General features: G+C 41.5%; 1 protein-coding gene across 1 annotated transcript in view; it reads left to right on the top strand.

The window, feature by feature from the left end:
* LOC101644736 (calcium-activated chloride channel regulator 2) overlaps window positions 1–20,765 on the top strand; it is a 41,009-nt gene that overhangs the window by 15,094 nt on the left and 5,150 nt on the right. Inside the window, exons 7-13 of the mRNA XM_004699279.2 lie at window positions 1,573–1,803; window positions 2,878–3,055; window positions 4,038–4,144; window positions 5,900–6,124; window positions 10,537–10,807; window positions 13,432–13,602; window positions 17,008–17,241. Coding sequence (XP_004699336.1) covers window positions 1,573–1,803; window positions 2,878–3,055; window positions 4,038–4,144; window positions 5,900–6,124; window positions 10,537–10,807; window positions 13,432–13,602; window positions 17,008–17,241 — 1,417 coding nt within the window. The remainder of the gene's footprint in view (window positions 1–1,572; window positions 1,804–2,877; window positions 3,056–4,037; window positions 4,145–5,899; window positions 6,125–10,536; window positions 10,808–13,431; window positions 13,603–17,007; window positions 17,242–20,765) is intronic.

Genomic DNA, 20,765 nt, shown 5'->3' with positions numbered 1-20,765 from the left:
GTGGGTGGGTTATACATCGGTCATTGTGATCAGTTCCCCCTTTCTCCTCCCCAACTTCCTCCTACCCTCACAATATCGCTAGTCCCATTACTGTTACTGAGGGGTTTATCTGCCCTGGATTCCGTGTGTCAAGAGCTCTTATCTGTACCCGTGTAGATGTTCCAGTCTAGTTGGATTTGTAACATAGAACTGGGGTTATGATACTGGGGGATGGGAGGTGGAGTGGAGAAAGCAATAAAGAAATAGAGGAATATTGTATGTTTCATCAGTGCTAGACTGCACCCTGCCTGACTCATCCCTTCCTTGTGAACCTTCTGTTAGGGATGACCAATGGTCTACAGATCAGCTTTGGGTCTCCACTCCGGCCCCCTCATTCATATCAATATGATTGTGCTAGGTCTTCTGATTCCTGATACCTGATCCTGTTGACACCCTCGTGATCACACAGGCTGGTGTGCTTCTTCCATGTGGACTTTGTTGCTTCCCAGCTAGATGCACTTGTTCATCTTCAAATCTTTAAGACCCCAGACGTTATATCTTTTAATAACTGGGCACCATCATCTTTCTTTGCCACATTTGCTTATGTACCCATTTTGTCTTCAGAGATCATGTCAGGAAGGTGAGCATCACAGAATGCCAGGTTATTAGAACAGTGTTCTTGCATCGAGGGAGTACTTCAGTAGAGGCCTAATGTCTGTCTACTATCTTAATACTTAACATATAAATATATGTACATCCCTATTATTATATATAAATATATTTACATATGTATGTTCCTGTATTTATACCTCTATAAATGTCTTTTGCCTCCTAGTTCTTTCCTGTATTTCCTTTTCCTCCTGTCCCACTATCGTGTTTGACCTTCATTAGGCTCTCAGTAATGCTTCTCAGCTACACTGCACCTGATCAAACCCCACCAGGCATTCTATGCTCTCCTCACCATCAAATTTAGATCACTCTTTGCTCCCTTGTCCCTGGGTTTGTTTTCTCTCCCCTGCCTTTCCCTCACCTCCCCCTCTCCCTTGTCTCCCCTAAACTATTGGCTAACCCCCATTATTTTCTCCTCGGGATTGTTTGTCCTGCCTATCTTATACAGATAGACATAAAAAAAAGAAGCCTATGAATAGTTCTAGATCTGTCTGTGGCCCTTATGACTGTTTCTGATCAAGTCTGAAGAGGTGATGAAAGTTTATGGAGCAAAAGTCTCTTCTTTCTCCCTTGGAGTGGCTGGTGGATTTGAACTGCTGACGTTGTGGTTAGCAGCCCAACATGTAATCCACTCCACCATTAGGGCTCCTTCATTAGGATTCTTAGATAGTGCCAAATCATTAACAGTTTGTTAGAGGCAAAGTTCCAAATCCACAACTCCAGCCTCTAAAGAAGGAATCATTATTGAGTTTGCAATAAATTGAATATTTTAGTGTTATGGCACTGTTTTCCAACTCGTAAGAAATTGTAATGACTCTACAGAATTAGCAGAGATATTTGCTAATTGGGTCAATGAGTAATACTTTAGATAACCAACCAAATGTTGTTACCTGTCTTTTTTTTTTTTTTTCTTTTTTGACATAGGGTGAGAGACTCCTTCGATTGCAACAAGCAGCAGAATTTTATTTGATGCAGATTGTGGAAATTCGTACCTTTGTGGGCATCGTCAGTTTTGATAGTAAAGGAGAAATCAAAGTCCAGTTACATCAAATTAACAGCAATGATGACCGCAAGCTACTGGTTTCATTCCTGCCTACCACCGTGTCACACAAAGCAGAAACTAGTGTCTGCTCAGGGCTTAAGAAGGGCTTCGAGGTACAGTAGAGCATCCAAGCCTTGGCTCACCTTTGCTTTCCTTTCCCTTGCTCTCTATCAGAGGCAGTTTCTGAACATGGAATCTGTCGACTGGAGTCATCACGGCCTCAACCAAAGGAGGGGAAATGTCCTTAAAGGCAGGCACGAGGTCTTGCTCACTCCTGTACTGCCCAAGACTAGCAGAGCACTCGGCATGTAATAAATGCTTACTGAAGGAATGAGTAAATAGGTGAACCCAATGACCCTAACTGGAAGAGTTCAACACCCTCTGCACACTTCTTGACTCCATTTTTTATCCATTCTGGAACTGTCTAAGCTATGTCCATTGCTACTCTTGGGCTTTCCATTCAAAATCAGCATTGCTGGCGCCTGTTCATAGTCATACCGGCAGGGTAGGTTGCAGGTAAATTTGAGTCATTTAAGGCCCATGGAATTATAGCATTCATCTAAATCAGCACAACTTTGGATTTGACACCTGGAATACAGCCATGCATCAAGTACTTGGGACAAGCAAGATGTATCGGCTGTAGCTATTGCGACCTATAGGCAAGTGCTTCTCAATGTACACTGTTGAAATAACCTGAGGAGGAAAACATACTGATTCCTGCCTGTGTCTTATACTCAGACATCTAATTTAATTGATCTGGGATATGACCTGGTCATTAGAAAAATGGAAAGCTCCTACTCTGGTTCCAGTGTTGAGAAATTGCTCTAGAAAGTACAAAGTAACTCAAAGTCCTCAGCCACTATATTAGATCTGACTGGTCCTCAGAGGCAAGGATCTCACACAATAATAAATGGGGTATCCACTAGGATGAACACTATTCTAACCTATGAACATATCACAATGATTATCTTGCGATGTGGGACTGCCCATAAACATGCCCATCAGTGGCATGTCGGGTGACAGCATCATACAGGGGTGAGATAAGGACTGAGTGGAGATGGGCTTGGCTGGAGTCCAGGGGGCTACAGGGAACTTGGAAGAGCCATATGTTCTATAGATGGGGAATTTGAAAGGAATTATCCTACTCCATTACACTTACCTCCACACGACTGATGCTCTATGTTCAGGTGGTTGAAAAGCTCAATGGAAAAGCATATGGCTCTGTGATGATATTAGTGACCAGCGGTGACGATGAACATATCGACAACTGCTTACTCACGGTGCTCAGCAGCGGCTCAACTGTCCATTCCATCGCCCTCGGTCCGTCTGTGGCTGAAAACCTGGAGGAGTTATCACATCTCACAGGTAAATGAATCCCTAGGAAGTCTTATTTTGCAGATCACTTCCTTTTAACTTCATAGGTAACATGTAAATATGAGGATGTAACTGAAAACAGAAACCATTTTCTAAAAATTAAAAAAAAAATCATTGCCAAAATGGTCAAAGTTGCTAGAGTCCTTGTATTGTTCTCCGAGAGCAGTGGTTCTCAGCCTCCCTCAGGCTGTGACCCTTTCATGCAGTTCCTCATGTGGTGGGACCCCAACCATACAGTTATTTGGTTGCTATTTTATAACTGTAATTTGCTACTGTTATGAGTCTTAATGTAAAAATGCAGGATGTATTTTCATTGTTACAAATTGAACATAATTAGACATAAGTAAAACATAGTGATTAATCAGAAAACAATATGTAATTATATATTGTGAAATATTTATGTGTTTTCCGATGGTCTTAGGCGACCCCTGTGAAAGGGTCATTGGACTTCCAAAGGGGTCTCAACCCACAGGTTGAGACCCACAGGTTGCTGCCCTAGAAGGTGCCAGTTATATACAAAGAGTGAAAACACCATTTTTCATAAGTTCTTGAGCTGAAAGATACATTCGAGATGAAGTAAACTAGTACTGGATTGTAAAATACATGTCTGTTTTGCTCAAGTGAGGCAGATTGTTTAATTTTCTTATATCCAATAAAAATGAGTATGCTAATGTGTAAATTGAGTTCATTTTGACCAAATTATTCTGAAACTAATAGACAGCCTTTGGCCTAGCTAGCTGGTCTAGGGATGTTAATGAGTTCTTTCCAGGTACCAGGCAGCATTCGGGCCCTGATACTGTCGGCACGCACAGACAGACAAAGCCTCCCCCTCGGCAGGGCAGCCAATGCCCTGAACTACCTCCTCGTCAGTCACCAACTGTGCTCTCCCGAAACTAGCACCCTGACAACACTTTGTTTTCAGCTTCTTCTATGCTTTCGTTTGAGCACTTAACACCCTAATCATGTACTTCAGGAGGCTTAAAGTTCTTCGTGCCGGACAAATCAAACTCCAACAGCATGATTGATGCTTTCAGTAGCATTTCCTCGGGAACCGGCGACATCTTTCAGCAAAGTTTTCAGGTCAGAGTCCTCGGTGTTATCCTTGCAGGTGGGCGGGTGGGGGGGCGGGGGTCTAAAAGGGGGAAGCAAAGGAAATAAGTGAATTGTTGTAACTGCTTCATTAGCGTTATTTGAATATGTAACAGTTAAGAGTGAAGAATGCTTTTAATGAGCTCCTTCTTACCAGAACCGGGCTTCCTTTTTAACGTAAGGTCTGAACTTCTCAGGAGGCCCTGGCCCGCGATTAACACACTCAGCAGAGAACCCAAAAGTGGGAGGTCTGAGGCCGCCCAGGGGGCCGCAGGAGGAAGGCTCAGGGATCCACTTCTGAAAAACCCGCCGCTGACGGCCCTGTGAGCACTGTCCATCCGACTGTGATGCACGTGGGGGCCACAACAGGAGGGTCGGCTCTCCAACCCCAAAGCCACTCTCTGTAACTGTTCCCTCTGCTGTTCAGGGTCTGTGAGAAGAACGTGCTTTTATTCTGCACACACATTGGGAATGGGAGCGGAGACGAACGCCCAAAAGAAAAAATAAGAAGCCAAGGATTTGTTTTAGTTCCATAATAATGTTTTATCAATCAGAATTTGATTTTGGTTTTGTATCAGAGCTCCTCTTTTGTGTATGAAGTCCTATTATATTAAATTCTGAAAGTTTCTAATTATCTCTTCAACTCCCACTGGTTTTTGCTCACAGAAGTTTCTTCCACTCAAGCTGTTCAAAAAGGGAGCTTTTTCGGTTTGTCTATCAATGCTTTAAAGATCATGACCGAATAGAGTTTTGAGCAAAAATCCATCTGTGGCTTCCTCACAGATGGTCAACGAACGTGGCAAGTTAATGGCTTGAGGTGAACAATGAAGTCAGGAGATTATTATCAGAAAATATTTGATGTAAAGATCATATTTATACAGCAAAGGCAATAACTGCAATTCCATCATCAGAAGTAAGAAACTGTGAAATAGTACACACAGATGCAGTGGGTAGTAAAGATTAGATTGCAACAGAGTATGTGGCTGATAATTCTCAGTAATCTTTCTATCCTATGATTTTCTCTTAAAAAATAACAAATATAAAAAAGTAAAAATTTTAAATATAAAATATCTTTCAAAAAAAATTAAAAAAAAAATCTTTCACATGGTTTCAAAAGGGCCGATTGAATGTTCGCAAACACCATGACCTCTCCTTGGACCCTACACCCCACCCAGCCCCAAGTTGTTAGACTAAGAGAGGAGACCACAGGGACCACCTGTCGATAGACAGGCATGACAAGTCATATAGCAGCCATCAATCCATGAACACTTGTTAAATTAACTTAAACAAGTAATTCATCATGTCTTTGCTACCATCCACTAGTACAATTTCATATGCTTTCCAGTTCTGAGCAAACTTAAAATTGTTACTAGTGTGTTTATTTAATAAATCATACTTATAGACATGTGTGCATTGTGAAGGGTCAGCAACCACAAGTAGGGGTTCTATTGTTGCTTTATCTGGGTTTTCTTCCATCTCCTCCTCTCCCATTGGACAGATTACTTCTCTAAGCCTCAGTCATTTCATCTGTGAAATGTGTATAACAAACAATAGTATGTATCTCAAAAGTTTTTATCAGGTTAAATAACATATGCTTATATTCCATATGCATTATACACTGTGTTTATTTTGAATGACTAAATGCATTTTAGTCTACTAATTCATTTTTGTCATAAAACTAAGGAAGACAAAGATGGATGGTGGTGCATGAACTAGAAACATTGACATGCATATTTGCTTTAACAGCTTGAAAGTACTGGCAAAATGGTTAAACCTCACCATCAACTGGGAAACACTGTGACTGTGGATCAAAGTGTGGGCAATGACACAATCTTTCTGGTCACATGGCAGAGCAGTGGTCCCCCTGAGATTGCATTATTTGATCCTAATGGAAGAAAATATGACACAAATGATTTTACCAGCAATCTAGCTCTGCATTCTGCTCGCCTTCATATCCCAGGAACTGCCAAGGTAGGTGTTGTGACCTTGCTCATAATGACATTTGAAATGCAAATGACTTTTGATTGAATTATGTGTAATTCAATACATTGTGAAAGGAAATCGGGTTCTGGTATATCAAAATTTAATGTTGAACTTATGAGAATGTATTTGTGAATGCTAAAAATTCTAAAGGGAATGCCAAAATATGTTTAAAACTTTAAACACTGAATACCCAGGTCCTCATGTCAACGGGTAAAATTAGTATTCATGTCGTGCAAATAAATTTTTCTAGCCCTTGACATCATTCTTTATAAGTTCTATATTGACATATTTGCTAATATGCTTAGGGAAAAATCTATCTAGAACTTACAATATGAATACATACAGCACATGTTTTTGAACATCTATTATGCATTGAGCTGCTAATGGCAAGATCAGCAGTTCAAATCCAGCAGCCACTCCATGGGGGAAAAGACGGGTGTCTGCTCCTATAAGGAGTTGCTGTCTCAGAACCCACAGGAGCAGTTCCCCTGCTCCACAGAGCTGTGAGTGAGACTCTGCTCTATGGCAGCGAGTTTGTGTTTTTGGTTATTATGTGCTACAGTGTTTTCCAAGAGCTTTACATAACAAATGTCACAATAGGTACATGATACTATTAGAGCATACAAGAGGGACACACAGGTGCAGTGAGGCATGGGGGAGAGGGTGGAGAACACTTCATGTAAATGAAAACATCCAAATTGGTATGTGGAAGACACAGGAGCTGGACAGTATGTATGGCATTTTGGGAAGAGGAACTAGCACATGGAAAAATCTCAGAGAAAAAACTGATCCAAGACTGTTCATAGAACGGTGAGGAGTCAAGCAGTACAGTTTTGAACAAACCACAGAGTAGCATGGAACATGGAAAACATGAGAAAGAGTCCGTCGTGATGAGGCGAGGAAAATTAACAGGAGCTGTGTCAAAAGGGCGGTGTATGGCAGGAAACAAAGCAGGGGCTTGGATCTGACAGGTAAAGGAGAATAACTAATTCTTCAGAAAAGATCCATTCCCGCACTAGACCCCTGGTGGTGCAGTGGTGACATGTTGGGCTGATAACTGCTGGGTCAGTGGTTCAAAACCATCAGCTGCTCCTGGGGAAAGGTGAGGCTCTCTACTCCCATAAAGAGTCACAGTCTAGGAAACGCAGAGGTACTGTTCTAATCTGTCCTGTTGACTCACTATGAGGTGATGGCAGTGAGTTTGGCTTGAGTTTATTCTTGCACTGCATCAATTTACCCTCTCAGTGTTCCCTGCCCTACCCCCCGTCCCCCCACCCCACAACCATTGCTGCTCACATCCAGGCTGGCTCCCCTCCCATCCATTTTTCACTTGTATCAGGGTGATCCTTCTAAAGTAAAAATCTGATCAACACCCCCACACACCTCCCCACACCTCTACTAAAAACCCTTTGATGGGACCAGAATTAAATCTAACTGGTTACTATTACATACTAGGCCCTCCCTGTCCTGGCTTCTGCCCAAGCTTAACTCTTAATCTTCCTTCCAACACCCTATGTATCATTGGCATGTAAATGGGTTTCTATTTTGAGGTAAGGGCTGAGCAGGAATTTCAGTGTTGGGAATTCCCCTGACTTCTGCAGCATCTTGTACTGATGTGATGGTAGGGGCTGCAGGATACAGAGATGATGTTACCAAGCGCTCCAACTTCTCCCAATCACCCCACAACCACATGCAAGGGCCAGGAACTCTTTACTTAATTCCTGCTCCCTTTGTCTGTCCCCTTCGTCCAGTGTGTTGTCCTTTATCAACACATCTGTAGAGAAACTTCGAGCGTGGACGTTCCTGTCACGTTAGTTTATGATTGTAAGTATTCATAGATAGATGAGCTTGATCTTTGAATAATTACTTCGCTGAAAAATGGTAAAGAAGAAAAAACCTAATAAAGAAGAAAAAGAAGTTGTCTAAGGGTGGTTGCAGTTTAACTCTCCACACGGAGTCACAGTTTAACCCGTTGCTTTTCTGTGTTCTGCATTCTGCTGTCTTGTTTTCCTCGTGTTACTTCCAGGGTTTCACAAGGAGCAAAAGTAGGAATAAGGTAAAAAGAAGTAGGTCTCTCGCATTAACAACCTACAATATACCAATGACACAACCTAGATTGCTGAAAGCAAAACGGACTTGAAGTACTTACAGGTGAAGATCATTGACAACAACCTTCGATATGGATTACACTTCAACATAAAGAAAGGGGGAAAAGATCATCACAACTAGGCCAGTCAGCAGCATCAGAATCGCATGATAAATAGAAAAAGAATGAGGTTGTCAAGGATTTCACTTTGCTTAGATCTATAATCAACACTCATAGTTGCAGTACTCAAGAAATCAAACGACACGTTGCACTGGGCAAATCTGCTGCAAAAGACAACTCCAGCTAGACCAGAGCATGTACCCTGGTACAGATAAGAGCTGCAACACAGGGAAACCAGGACAGATAAAGCCCTCAGGACCAAAAATGACAGTAGCAATGCCAGGAGGGTAAGGCAAAGGTTGGGGAGGAAAGGGGGAAACCAATAGCAGTGATCTACATATAACCCCCTCCCAGGGGATGGACAACAGAAAAATGGGTGAAGGGAGACAGCGGCCAGTGTCAGACATGAAAAAAAAAATGATCAAGTGTTCATTGATACCATTGATAATTGATACAATTGATAATTGATAGCAAGGGCTCAAGTAGAAAGCAAATGTTTTGAAAATGATGATGGCAACATATGTAAAAATGTGCTTGACACATGGATAGATGTAGGGACTGTGATAAGAGCTGTATGAGCTCCCAATAAAATGATTTTTTTAAGTATTAAAAGACAAATATGACCTACTTTAAGGGCTAAAGTGTGCCTGACCCAGGTCCTGGGATATGCAAGAGCCTCATATGCATGCTAACCCCGGACAATGAGTAGAGAAGACAGAAGAACTGATGCCTTTGGATTACAGGACTATTGAAGAACATTGGCTGTATCCTGGACAGCAGGAAGAACAAGCAAATCTTGGGAGAAGTACACCCAGAAAGCTCCTCAAAATGAGCACGGAGAGACTTTCCTCCACATACTTTGAACAGGTTATCGAGAAACCAGTCCCCAGAGAAGCACATCGTGCTTTGTAAAGCAGAGGATCACAAAACCGACTAAGATCTCCCACAGAATAAATGGACATGGTGGCTGCAACAACGGGCCTACGTACAGAAATGCTTCTGAGAGCAGCGGAGGACCAGGCAGTGATTCGTTTGGTTGGACATAGAGTCGTTGAATCAGCACTGACCCAATGGTACCCATAGCTTCATCGAGAGAACAAATTCACGCTAAATTAAAAGCATAGCTTTTCTGTTCTGGCTTCCCTGCACTGCCCACCTCGCTGCTGAGGAGTCAATTGCATCTCACACCCCCTTTCATAGAGTGGACCTCTTCCACGGGGTGTCTAAGGCCAGAGCTCTTCAGGGGAGCAGACAGCCTCTCTTTCTCCAGCTGGTTTGCACTGCAGAGCGTTCACTTCGCAGCCCAATGTTTAACCCACGAAGACATAAGATTTCTTTCAGGTTTCCCTAGACAGCCCAAATAGGCAAAAGAAAATAATGTTTACCAATATTTAGACAAATGACTCAACAGACACGTGGTAGGATCCTGAACTATTGAAAATTATGTCCTTATCTTGTTCCCGAATAGTCTATGTGGCTCTCTTGCTGTTGTGCTTAAAATTTCATGGGATATGAAGGAGGGAAAGTTCAGGAAGTAGGGGAAAGAAAGTATATTGTTGCCTTTTGGTCCAAGGGATCCAAGTAAATCATTATAGTTCACTTAATTTGAAGTTATTTTCTCAGCTATAGACAAGGAATAAGAACATTGAGCCCCCTTTTGGGGGCAGGAGCTTGAATTGCTATTTGCATTGTACTTAGAAGCTGGACACTATTATCATCGTCTTCTAAATATGAAAATCAAGATCTATCCCTCCACCCCAAATAAATCCAAACAATTCCTTCAGGAGTTGCCAGAAGTTGTGTTCTGAAAAGCTCACTACCACGGAGTCCGTTCCAACTCATGGCACTCTGTAAGGACAGGATGGAGCTGCCCTTGTGGGTGTCTGAGACTGTAGTTCTTCACAGGAGTTGAAAGCCTCATCTTCCTCTGGAGGAGCGGCTGGTGGTTTTGAACTGCTGACCTTGTGGTTTTCGGCCCAATATATAACCCTACGATATAACCAGGGTTCTTGCTGTGTTGTGAAAGCCATGTAAATACTTGATTTAGTTATCCCTTAATCATTATTATTTTTCCTGACATCCTTTTACAATAACAGAAAGCGGCAAACGTGAAGGTTTGTCTTTATGCTCTAAAATTAAAAGTTGATTTCATGTCTTCGCACACCAAAAAAACAAGAGCTACTTTGTTTTGCAGCCTGGGAACTGGACTTACACACTGAACAATACCCACCATGCTCTTCAAGCCTTGGCAGTGATGGTGACCTCTCGGGCCTCCAGCTTAACCATGCCCCCAGCCACTGTGGAAGCCTACATGGAAAGAGATAGCACCCATTTTCCCCACCCAGTGATGATTTATGCAAATGTCAGAAAGGGGGTTCATCCTATTCTCAATGCCACTGTAACTGCTGTAATTGAACCAGAGACTGGAGATCCCGTCACGCTGAAACTTTGTGATGACGGAGCAGGTAACGAGGAATGCCATGTTGTTGTTCATGGTCTCTAAGACATGATGTTATCATTCTGCAGTATTAGTCGTGTGTGGTTGTGAGGAAACTGCAGCTTCTGTGTGGCCCGTTGGACATCCTGACATGGCCACTCTCACTTACTGAGGTCACCTCACACAGGAATGGGCTTCTACTCATATGTCCTCCTAATACGCCTGGATTCCTCTAACATCATCAGGATGGTGACCCCTGGCATCACCAGGCTGGCCAGTTCAAAGAGCAAAAGGAGCACCAAGCTGTGGCAGCTCCCTTTATTCCCATGGTCCTAAGGAAATTGAACAGTTGGTTTACGCCATGAGACTAAGCCCCTAGGCTGAGGAGAGGGCACCAGGCAGTGCCCTTCAGATGTGTGGTTTGGTCACGAGGCCAGGGAGCCTAGAGGATTTAGGATTGCACCACCGCTGGGAAAACCAAACCAAACCCTACTTCTAAGAACAATTCTGCACACACACAGTCCAGAGCCTCGTCTTTATACATTAAGGACAACACAGCATCAGGCCGGGCAAATATTTGACCCTTTCTGACTAACTTCTTTTGACTCTTAACAGCAAGCAATGCCTTTGTTGGTCCACATTTCCAATTCTGTTCTCTTGCTAAATTAAATTCTCAGAATGACAATAGACCGTCAAACCTATGTTGGCAGCCACAAATGTTTGATCTGCTAATAAAATCACATTTTTCTGCCCTGTTATTTCAAAGCTCACTTAAAGTTCACTCAAAGACTATCTAGTTCAAGTCTGCCACAAAGAGTTGCCGGAGAAACTTTTTCCTTTTTTTTCTTTTCACCTAATAGAATGGATTCAAATGAATGTCTCATGTTCTGATTGCTTATCCATGGCTGCCCTTCTTATTTGTTGTATAAAATCCAAAAATGCACTTTGCAGAATGGTTTTCATTTCTTGCCCCAGCCTCTGGATTGGCCTGGAGGACAGATGCTGGCCTTCTTGGGAAGGTCACCTGATTCTACTCAAAGCACATTTATATTTAGTCCCTGGAACCATTTCATTTATCTGTTGTCTAAATTAATAATCTAGTGAAATACATAACAAAAACTATTGCCTAACCATCAGAGTATAAATTTAAATGTTTTAATACCTAAGCACATGTGCATACTTGTCTCAAACATCCTTTTATAAAGGAAGTCATATTCATCTGCTAAATAAATAAATTTATAAGAATAATATTCATTCAGGACAAATACTTTATTGTTTAAAATGTTCTTCCTCGTGTATGGTCTCAAATTGCCATTACAACAATCCTTGGTGATAAGCTATTCTCCCCATAATGTGGGTGAGAAAACTTAGATTCAAAGAGATTGAGTTCCATAGCTACTACAGGCCTTAAAATCAAACCCCTTAACTCCCAAGCTAATGTTCCTTTCTAGTTCTTTCTGCTTCGGTGATTTAAAAGATGGCAATAAGTGATGGTGACATGGAGATGTTGTTCTCGCTCCCTTTTTATTTAGAAGTTTTCCTTGGTAAATTCTGAACAAAATTAGGCCTTCATATTAATCACTAAATGCCATGATTGGATTTCTTACTAATGGACAATTAACAATAACACTGAAACCAATTTGATAATTAAAACAGCAGTTTTTTGTTTCAATTACTATATATGCTCCTGTATAAACTGAGTTTTTCAGCACCTTTTTAATGCTGTTTTTGTGGTAACATTAGGTGCCTCGACTTATATTCAGGTCAGCTTATACTCAAGTATATACAGTATATATACTCTTGCTTTTCTTAGATTAGGGAGCCCTGCCTCTCCAGAGGGACGATACAAAAAATCTAGAGCTCTTTGGCAAAGACACGATGCTTAGGGTACAGGGCGTGCACAGTGTGAGAACTGAATTGGCTTCTAGCAGAGGACAAGGCACTTGCTCTTGGTGACCACCTCCCCATGCTGCTCTGGATTCAGTCATGGGCTTAGCGTGGAATTGAGTAGCTCCCTAGGGGCCAAGAGAAAGGAAGGAAGCATAGCAGGAGCCAAGCCCCTACGCCCATCACACATCAGATCCACAAACCCTGTAGGCTCTGGAACAACAGTGCTATCTATGCTTCTGCTGATGAGCATTTCACAGATACCAAAGTTTTGTTTCTGTTTTTCCCCATCTCAGTTCATAACCAGATGGCTCAGGGCATTCATAAACTTCTTCAAATTGCCTGAAAATAGGTGTGTGTACATATGGAAGTCTGAGTATTTCCTGGGCACAGAATCACTTTTATCTCCAAAGTGTCTATGACCATAAACTAGCTTACAAAATGTGATTAGTTTCTTTGAGAAATTAGTATATATTAACTTCAATAATAGGACAATCAACTTGAAAGGTGATTATTATTAACAGTTGCGTTCACACAGGTGCAACTGATTCACTTTAAGAACAATAACTTTTCAGAGGTCAAGGAGTCACAGAGAGAAATGGAGTCATTGAAATTTTAATCACCTGATAATATCAAAAGGAATTCAATAGTTATATGCTGAAATGGGAATAATAAGGAGAATAAATATTATTTTTACTAGCTTAATTCAATGCCAGGGATCAGTCACACTAACAAATGTTAATCGTGACTTTTTTCTACACGCAGGTGCTGATGTTATAAAAAATGATGGCATTTACTCAAGGTATTTCTTCTCCTTTGCCAGAAGTGGTCGATATAACTTGAAAGTTCATGCCTATCAGTCTCCCAGCATCAGTATCATATCCTACTCTGTTCCAGGGAGTCATGCTATGTATGTCCCAGGTTACGTAGCCAATGGTAAGAATCATTAGCTCTGCCGTTTGACTATTGTCCTTTTGTGTTTATGTTTTATGTGCTTGTGTGTGTGTGTGCATGTGTGTTGGGGCATTAGGAAGAAATGAGAGGAAGAGAGAAGGTCAAGCTCAAGTCAGTGCCTAATTTACTGAGTAGCTCTTCCATCCCGTTTCCAGGGACAAATGTCAGGACGGTGATAGATAATTCTGACACATTATCTCCATCCTTAACTTGGAGATCATTATTTTTGCCTCTTTCTTGTGACCGTTTCATCAGAATTGCTGACATGTTAACTTAGGGATGCAGGTTTATTATGGAGTCTTCTCCATTCCTGCGCTTGCATTTCCTCTAAAGAGGGACATTCAGGCGAGAGAACGAAGCAGAAAGTGTCCAGTTGAAAGAAAGAAACAAACAATCCACAGTCAGGAAATTATTTCCGGAATCAATACAAGTTTGGAAGGTGCAGATAACTTGTGATTCCTGAAGATGTTCTCTCTTCCAGAAAGGGGTCGGGGGGTGGGGAGTACCAAATTTCAAATGGAAAATAACATCTCTTTTTCAGTTCTTGTCGTTAAGCATAATTGTTATCGTGCTTGGGAAGCAGAGGTTAGAGGGGTAACAGATGAACAGAAATAGAACAGCTTGTGGTCTTTAAAAACACTCTATTTTTTTTAAGATCCTTATTTCCCAAACAGCAAAGTCGTTAATGCTGTTATTCTACTTTAGCAGCTATAATGAATCGTTTAGATGATTCTAGAACATGCGTTTACATATTTTGTTCTATGCTTTTCAGTTTTCAGTAGAAAACACTCAGGATACTGCAGTGGATTTGCATCTCCCAGCCTCTTCCGTGTTATCTAGAATATAATTTACTCTCTTCTCTGTTTTAAATCATTCGGGTCACTCCAAAACCAATGCAAGTCCATTTGCACAGTGACATGGTTTTAGTGCAAAAATGATTTTGTAACTAGAGGTTAATACTTCATTCCTAAATAGATATTCTTTCTTTTATTTATACATGAGACACCTCGTAGGTCACAAGGTAGGACTGGGGATAGCATGTAGAACGCAACTCGATGTTCATAAGGTTTAAAACACACAAAAGCCAGAAGTGTACAGGGAAATGAGAGAAGTCATGTTTAACTGTGCTTTAATTTTCATAATTCATACAGATGCTGAGTAGCTTGGAAAATAGAAGGTTAGTTTTCCCTGTTCAGCATGGCATTCACTTTATCAGCTCATTCTATTGAAAAACGGACTCTCCTGTTTTCACACCATCCAGTCGGCCGACAGGCACATCCGCAGCCTTCCTCTCGTTCCCAAAGGCCTCTGCCTCCAGAGGGTCCGTTCTGGATTCCATCCCAGATCTCCGCCACAGGCCTTCCAAGGAGCCCTTGCATATTGCTGATCTGCCATAGCCCTTCTGAACAGTATTCAAATACATTTTATTACCTCTCATGTTTAAAGTAAAATCTTTGTTGTTCCACCTCTTTGCTCCGATGATAGCCCAGTTCCTTGTGACTGACCTGAATGTGCTGACTGTACTTTTTCACATCCTGTTTGTCACCTCAGCTCACAGCTCCCACCCACCCTGACTTGCATTCAAATCACTCCCTGGGCATTTCTATCACCGCAGTTACCAGTGACCATTCTGTTGTAAACCTAAATGCCATGTTAATCCTCATTTTAAGTACCTCAGCAGTACTTAAGCCAGGGATTCTTCCCTCTTTTGTCATGTCCTTGTTTCCACGACTCTACATTCTCCCGAGTGCCTCTTCATCACTGGCAATGTTTTGACAGACTTTTTGTCCAGCTCTGTCTTCTCTACGGGCCTCGAAATACTGCCAGTCCTCTGAGTCCGTCCTCACATTCGCACCCGCCTGTCTGGAGTCACCCTGGCTGGATTGTACTTCGTAGCTGTGGGAACTTGAGCAAGTTGCTTAGCTTCCATGTACCTCAGATTCATTGTCTGTAAAATTGGGAATAAAAGTGGATCCTCTTAATAGCATTGCTCAAAAAATTAAATAAGGTGATATACATAAGACCCTTAGAAAAGTATCTGGCACGTAGTAAGTGCCCAATTTTATCATTACAGTTAAAATGATAATGATTAGTTGGTTAATTTTATAGATCTGGCTGTGAAGGTCTTCTCTATGTCCATAACTTCAAAATTACTAAATTGAACTAAAACTATTTAAAACGTACAGCCTGTATCAACCTGACTCCTTAGCATGCATTTTTAGATGTTGAACAAGAATCTCAAACCTTCTAACTCACAGCTTCGGTCTCTTTCTACTCAGCTGGTTTCTCTGCCAATTGCTCTTTTTTTCATTCTTTTTCTTTTTTGCCAATTGCTCATTTTTGAAACCTAGGAACTTTTTAATTAATTTTTTCTTGTTCTTTATTTCATATTCAAATGAATCATTAGATTTTGTAGATTTTTATCTACAAAAATATAAGGGAACTTTAAACATTTTGTGAAGAAATGGAATAGAAAGGTATGGAATTTTTCCATGAACTGAAATCCACTAGTATATTTCAAACTTCCCACTTCTATTCTCACCTGGCTATTACCCATTTCAAGATGCCCCCTTCTCTTGTCTGGACTCTTGCCATGGCTGCCTTTCAAGTGGCGTGGCTGGTTGCTGCACTCTGCCTTCTTCACAAGCAGCCCAAAGCAAATATGATGATGGCCTTCCCTTGCGTCTTCATGGCACGTGCAGTTAAGATCGAAAACCACTGCAATGGCCCACAGGGTCCTGCATGAACTTCTTTCTCCTCTCCCATGTCAAACAGTTCTCAACCTTATGTTAGTTTTTCAAATTTGCAAAGTTCTTCTGCACTCCATGGTTTTTACATCTCTCTTACATTCCTTGCCTACTCTACTCTACCTGGCTGATCCCTATTCACCCTTTAACCCACTGTCATTGAGTCTATTCCAACTCCTAACCCCCCTGCACAGGGTGTGTGAGACTATAGATCTTTATGGGAACATACAGCCTCATCTTTCTCCAGCGCCGTGACTAGTAGCACCATCCATGCTTAACTCCATCAGGAAGCCTTTACATGTTACTGCAAAGCCTTGATACCACTCTCAGTGATGTACCTATGATTTTCTTTTGTAGCATACAGCCTTTTTACCTTCCTTAAACTTATCGTAATTTGTAAATATGTTTATTAACAGAATGATATATTTCATGAGGGCAGGGTTCTGTTTTGTCGTGATTTTTGGTGCAGCATATGATCTCAATAAATATTTGTTGAGTGACTGGATGAATTTCTGAATAAACAAACAGCCTTCCTCAAGGTCGTTTTCTTTTAAAATTCTCAATAACGTGTCAAAAAAAGCTAAGCTATTCACAAGATTTTTGATGACTGCTTTGGCTGTTCTTTTCTTGGTTGTCTCAGGCAATATTCAGATGAATGCCCCAAGAGCATCAATCGGTTGGAGCGAGGAGGAGCAAAAATGGGGCTTCAGCCGAGTAACTTCTGGGGGATCCTTTTCTGTGCTGGGAGTTCCAACTGGCCCCCATCCTGATGTGTTTCCACCATGCAAAATTATTGACCTGGAAGCTGTAAAATCAGAAGATGGAGTGACTCTGTCTTGGACAGCTCCGGGAGAAGACTTTGACCAAGGTCAAGGTAAGTTCCCTAGTTTCATTGCCTACTTTTCCAGGAAATGAAACTCCTAATGATTATGCCAGGGGTTCATTGTATGAACATCGCTTTGCAGCTAGAGGTAAAAATGCTGCAAGGATTCTGGTAGAAAATGTGAAGTTGCAGATGCAGTCTTAAATCCTGGAGGACAGGACCAAGGACACATTGGCTCCTCCTCAGGATTAAAGATGCCCAGACAACTGACTGCCGCCAGCCCCACACTCACCTTGGTTGAAAACGTAATGCTGCATGTATCAGTGATTCGTTCCGCAGAAGCAGGCTCTGTAATTCTAGATTCCAGAGGTGACTTCTTTTTTCTGAAAATTGGACAGTATTCATAGATTTCAAGCCTAATTTGGAGAACTATTTCCATATACCACATAAGACTCGAGGTATTTCCCTCTCTCACTTCCGGCAACAGTTTTTGTGAGGGAGGCTGGGACCACTCCCTTGATTCGGGGCACTCTCGTCCTTGCTTTGGTGAACGTAGAGGGAGTACCTCTTCCTACTTACGCTTTCTAAGTCGGGTGCAAACCTTCAGGCTTTCCTCGATACCGTCTTCTCATCCTCATCGGAACGCAGTAAAATAACCTTTCTCCAAGAATTGAACCTTTCAGCACTTCGCCCATTACCAAGAACAGGGTTCACATTGACTACACATTAGTTTTATTTCCAGAGGCCTCTGGTGGAAATTCCGGTAGGAAGCAGGTAGATTTCGATGGTTACCAGGAGGGCAGGGGGGTGGGAAGGTGACCTCCTTGGTGTCTCTCTAGCCCTACTTTCAATTAGATCATCTTTCTTTGTCTAAATTCTGAGCTCATTCACTAAACTTATCAGAAGACCTCAAATTACAAACAGTTCTAAGATGTTGTCAATACTGTAGTTTTGTCCTCAAATTTTCTTACCACATTTATATGTTTGCCAGAGATAAGAGAAGTAAAAGACTTTACACACTGAATTAAAGAGACTCCCAATTTAAAGGTGGTGGATTAAAAATGATTGAATAAGTATAGGGTGTGTGTGTGTGTGTGTAATCCTACACATTATATATCCAACACATAATAGAAACATCTGTACTTAGATTCCCATTTGGGGCTTTAAGTCTAACTACTTAATTTTTGGCAGAATGTCTAAACTTTCTTGGCCTCAGTTTCCACATATATAAAAAAGGACTAAACATATCTACTTCATAAAGTTTTGAAAGGATAAAATGAAATGACGCACACCTTATCAGAAAGGGGAAAGAAAGCATCCTTGGGAAATTTTCTAGGCTCCTGGCTTTTGTCGCTAGAGAATTCTCTGGTGTATTATAGGGAGAAAGGAATCACAAACAATATTCACTCAAGCTTACTTGATATCCTTCTCTGGGGGAATATGTCTCCTTTATAAATACCAGCAATTTTGTGTGGAATTTTAGGCCCTTTGTATAGATAGCAAAAGATAAGCCAAATTGGGCGACCATTAGCACAGGGCCTAATAATAGCTCCATTGTATTATTAGATTGCAACACCTGGAGGCGTTGTGTGTTTCAGGGAAAACACTCCCATCCATGTTTAAAAGCAGGAGTGATGCCTGCCACCCTCATGGGAGCTGACAGTCTCGTCTTTATCCTGAAGGCATTTGAATTGCGGTGCTGGTGAGGAATCTCCCCTGGAGAAGGTCATCAGGCAACGTTGTGTTTTGTTGTACATTGGGTAGCTATGAATCAGAACTGACTGGACGGCACCTAACCGCAACATTAACATCATAATCGCCCTATATACTTTTCAGATAATATGCCCACTGCCATCAAGTCAATTCCGGCACACAGTGACCCTCATCTTTCTCCCAGGGCATGGATGGGTTGAAACGGCTGACCTTGCAGTTAGCCGTCCAAACGCACAGCCCACTGAGTCACTAGGGTTCTAGAGTAATATCTCTGTCGTGGTCTGCTGCTGTTGAGTAGGTTCCTTCTCACACAACCTCCTGTACAAGAGACTGTATGTTGCCCAGTCCTGCACCATCCTCATAACTGCATTTGAGCCCATTTTTATCAGCCCATCTTTTTGAGGGTCTTCCTCTTCTTCACTCTCCTTTAACTGTATCAAGCATGGTGTCCTGTTTCAGGGACTTGCCTCTCCTGATAACGTAACTAAGTCTCATCCTCCTTGCCTCTTAAAGAGCACCTGGTCTCACTTCTTCCAATGCAGATCCGTTTGTCCGTTTAGTAGTCCATGGTACCTTCAGTAGTTTCCTCCAGCCCCGCAGTCCAAATGCATGGAATCTTCTTCCAGCTTCCTTATTCAATGTGTCGCTTTCAGATTCCTTTGAAGGTACTGAAAATACCATGGCTTGGATCCTCAAAGTAGAATCCTAAATTTTGAACACTTTAAAAGGGTCTTGTTCATCAGATTCACCCAATGCAATATTTGAACTCTTGACAGCTGCTTCCTTGATATGCAAACAAGACAAAACCGTTGACAACTTCAATCTTTTCTCCATGTATCATGAGGTAACCTGTTGGTCCAGTTGCTAGGATTTTTGCTTTCTTTACATTGAGTTGTCAGCCATACTGAAGGATGTAATACTTGGGGTTCATCACCAAGAGCTTCAAGTCTCTTCAATTCCAGTAAAGCAGGTTTTGTCATTTGCATATCGCAAGTTGTTAATCCTCCAATCCTGATACTGCAGCCTTCTTCATATAATCCAGCTTCTTGTAGTATAAATGGTGCTTAATAACTTGAGAGAGGCCCTGATGGCTCAATGGTTAAACACGGTGCTACTAACTGTGGGGGAAATGACGTGGCAATTTACTGTTGTAATGATCACAGCCTGAGAACTCCCAGGGGGCAATTCTATTCTCTCACACAAGGTCGGAATGGGTCAGAAACTACTCATTGGTGCACAACAACAATAACAAATGACTTGAAAACAATAAGTAAAATGGGACTTACAAACTGCCTTTATGAAAGCATTCATATGAGAAATGGACAGAGATTATACCACCTTCCTATCACTTCAGTGGTGACTAAGACAATTGAAGCAAATCAAGTTTATAATATAATCCAACAGTTAAAACCACAAAATGCACCTGGATCATTGCGTTAAACTGTATGGTGTTTCTGAGATGACTCAGTCATGTCTGATGTGGTGACTCAGCAGTAGCAAAACTGACCAATTAGCCATGTATAGATCATAAATCTGCTCTGACAACATCTTGTAACCAAAAATTCTAAATAATATCAAACAGAAAAAAATCTTTTGATAAATTCAAGTGTAAAGGTTATTTTGCTTTGACAGGCTTCTTCAAAGATGTTTTATTCTAATTACTGCTCAGAAATAGAAAGTGCTTTCTATTCAAATTTATTATAGGCTTGGAAACTCTTCAGAATATAGTCACTAGCAGGAGGAAAGTCAAAGAAAATAAAGGAAAGAGCTGGGAGGCAAAGGTCATTTATAGAGGTCCATATAAAGACATGTACATATGCAGATATATTTATATATGAGGATGGGGAAATAGATCTATGTGC

The sequence above is a fragment of the Echinops telfairi genome, unplaced genomic scaffold, assembly GCF_000313985.2.
Source record: "Echinops telfairi isolate 266 unplaced genomic scaffold, ASM31398v2 ScPeMD7_443;HRSCAF=831, whole genome shotgun sequence".
NCBI classification, from domain to species: Eukaryota; Metazoa; Chordata; class Mammalia; order Afrosoricida; family Tenrecidae; genus Echinops; species Echinops telfairi.
This window is presented reverse-complemented; position numbering and strand designations above follow the sequence as displayed.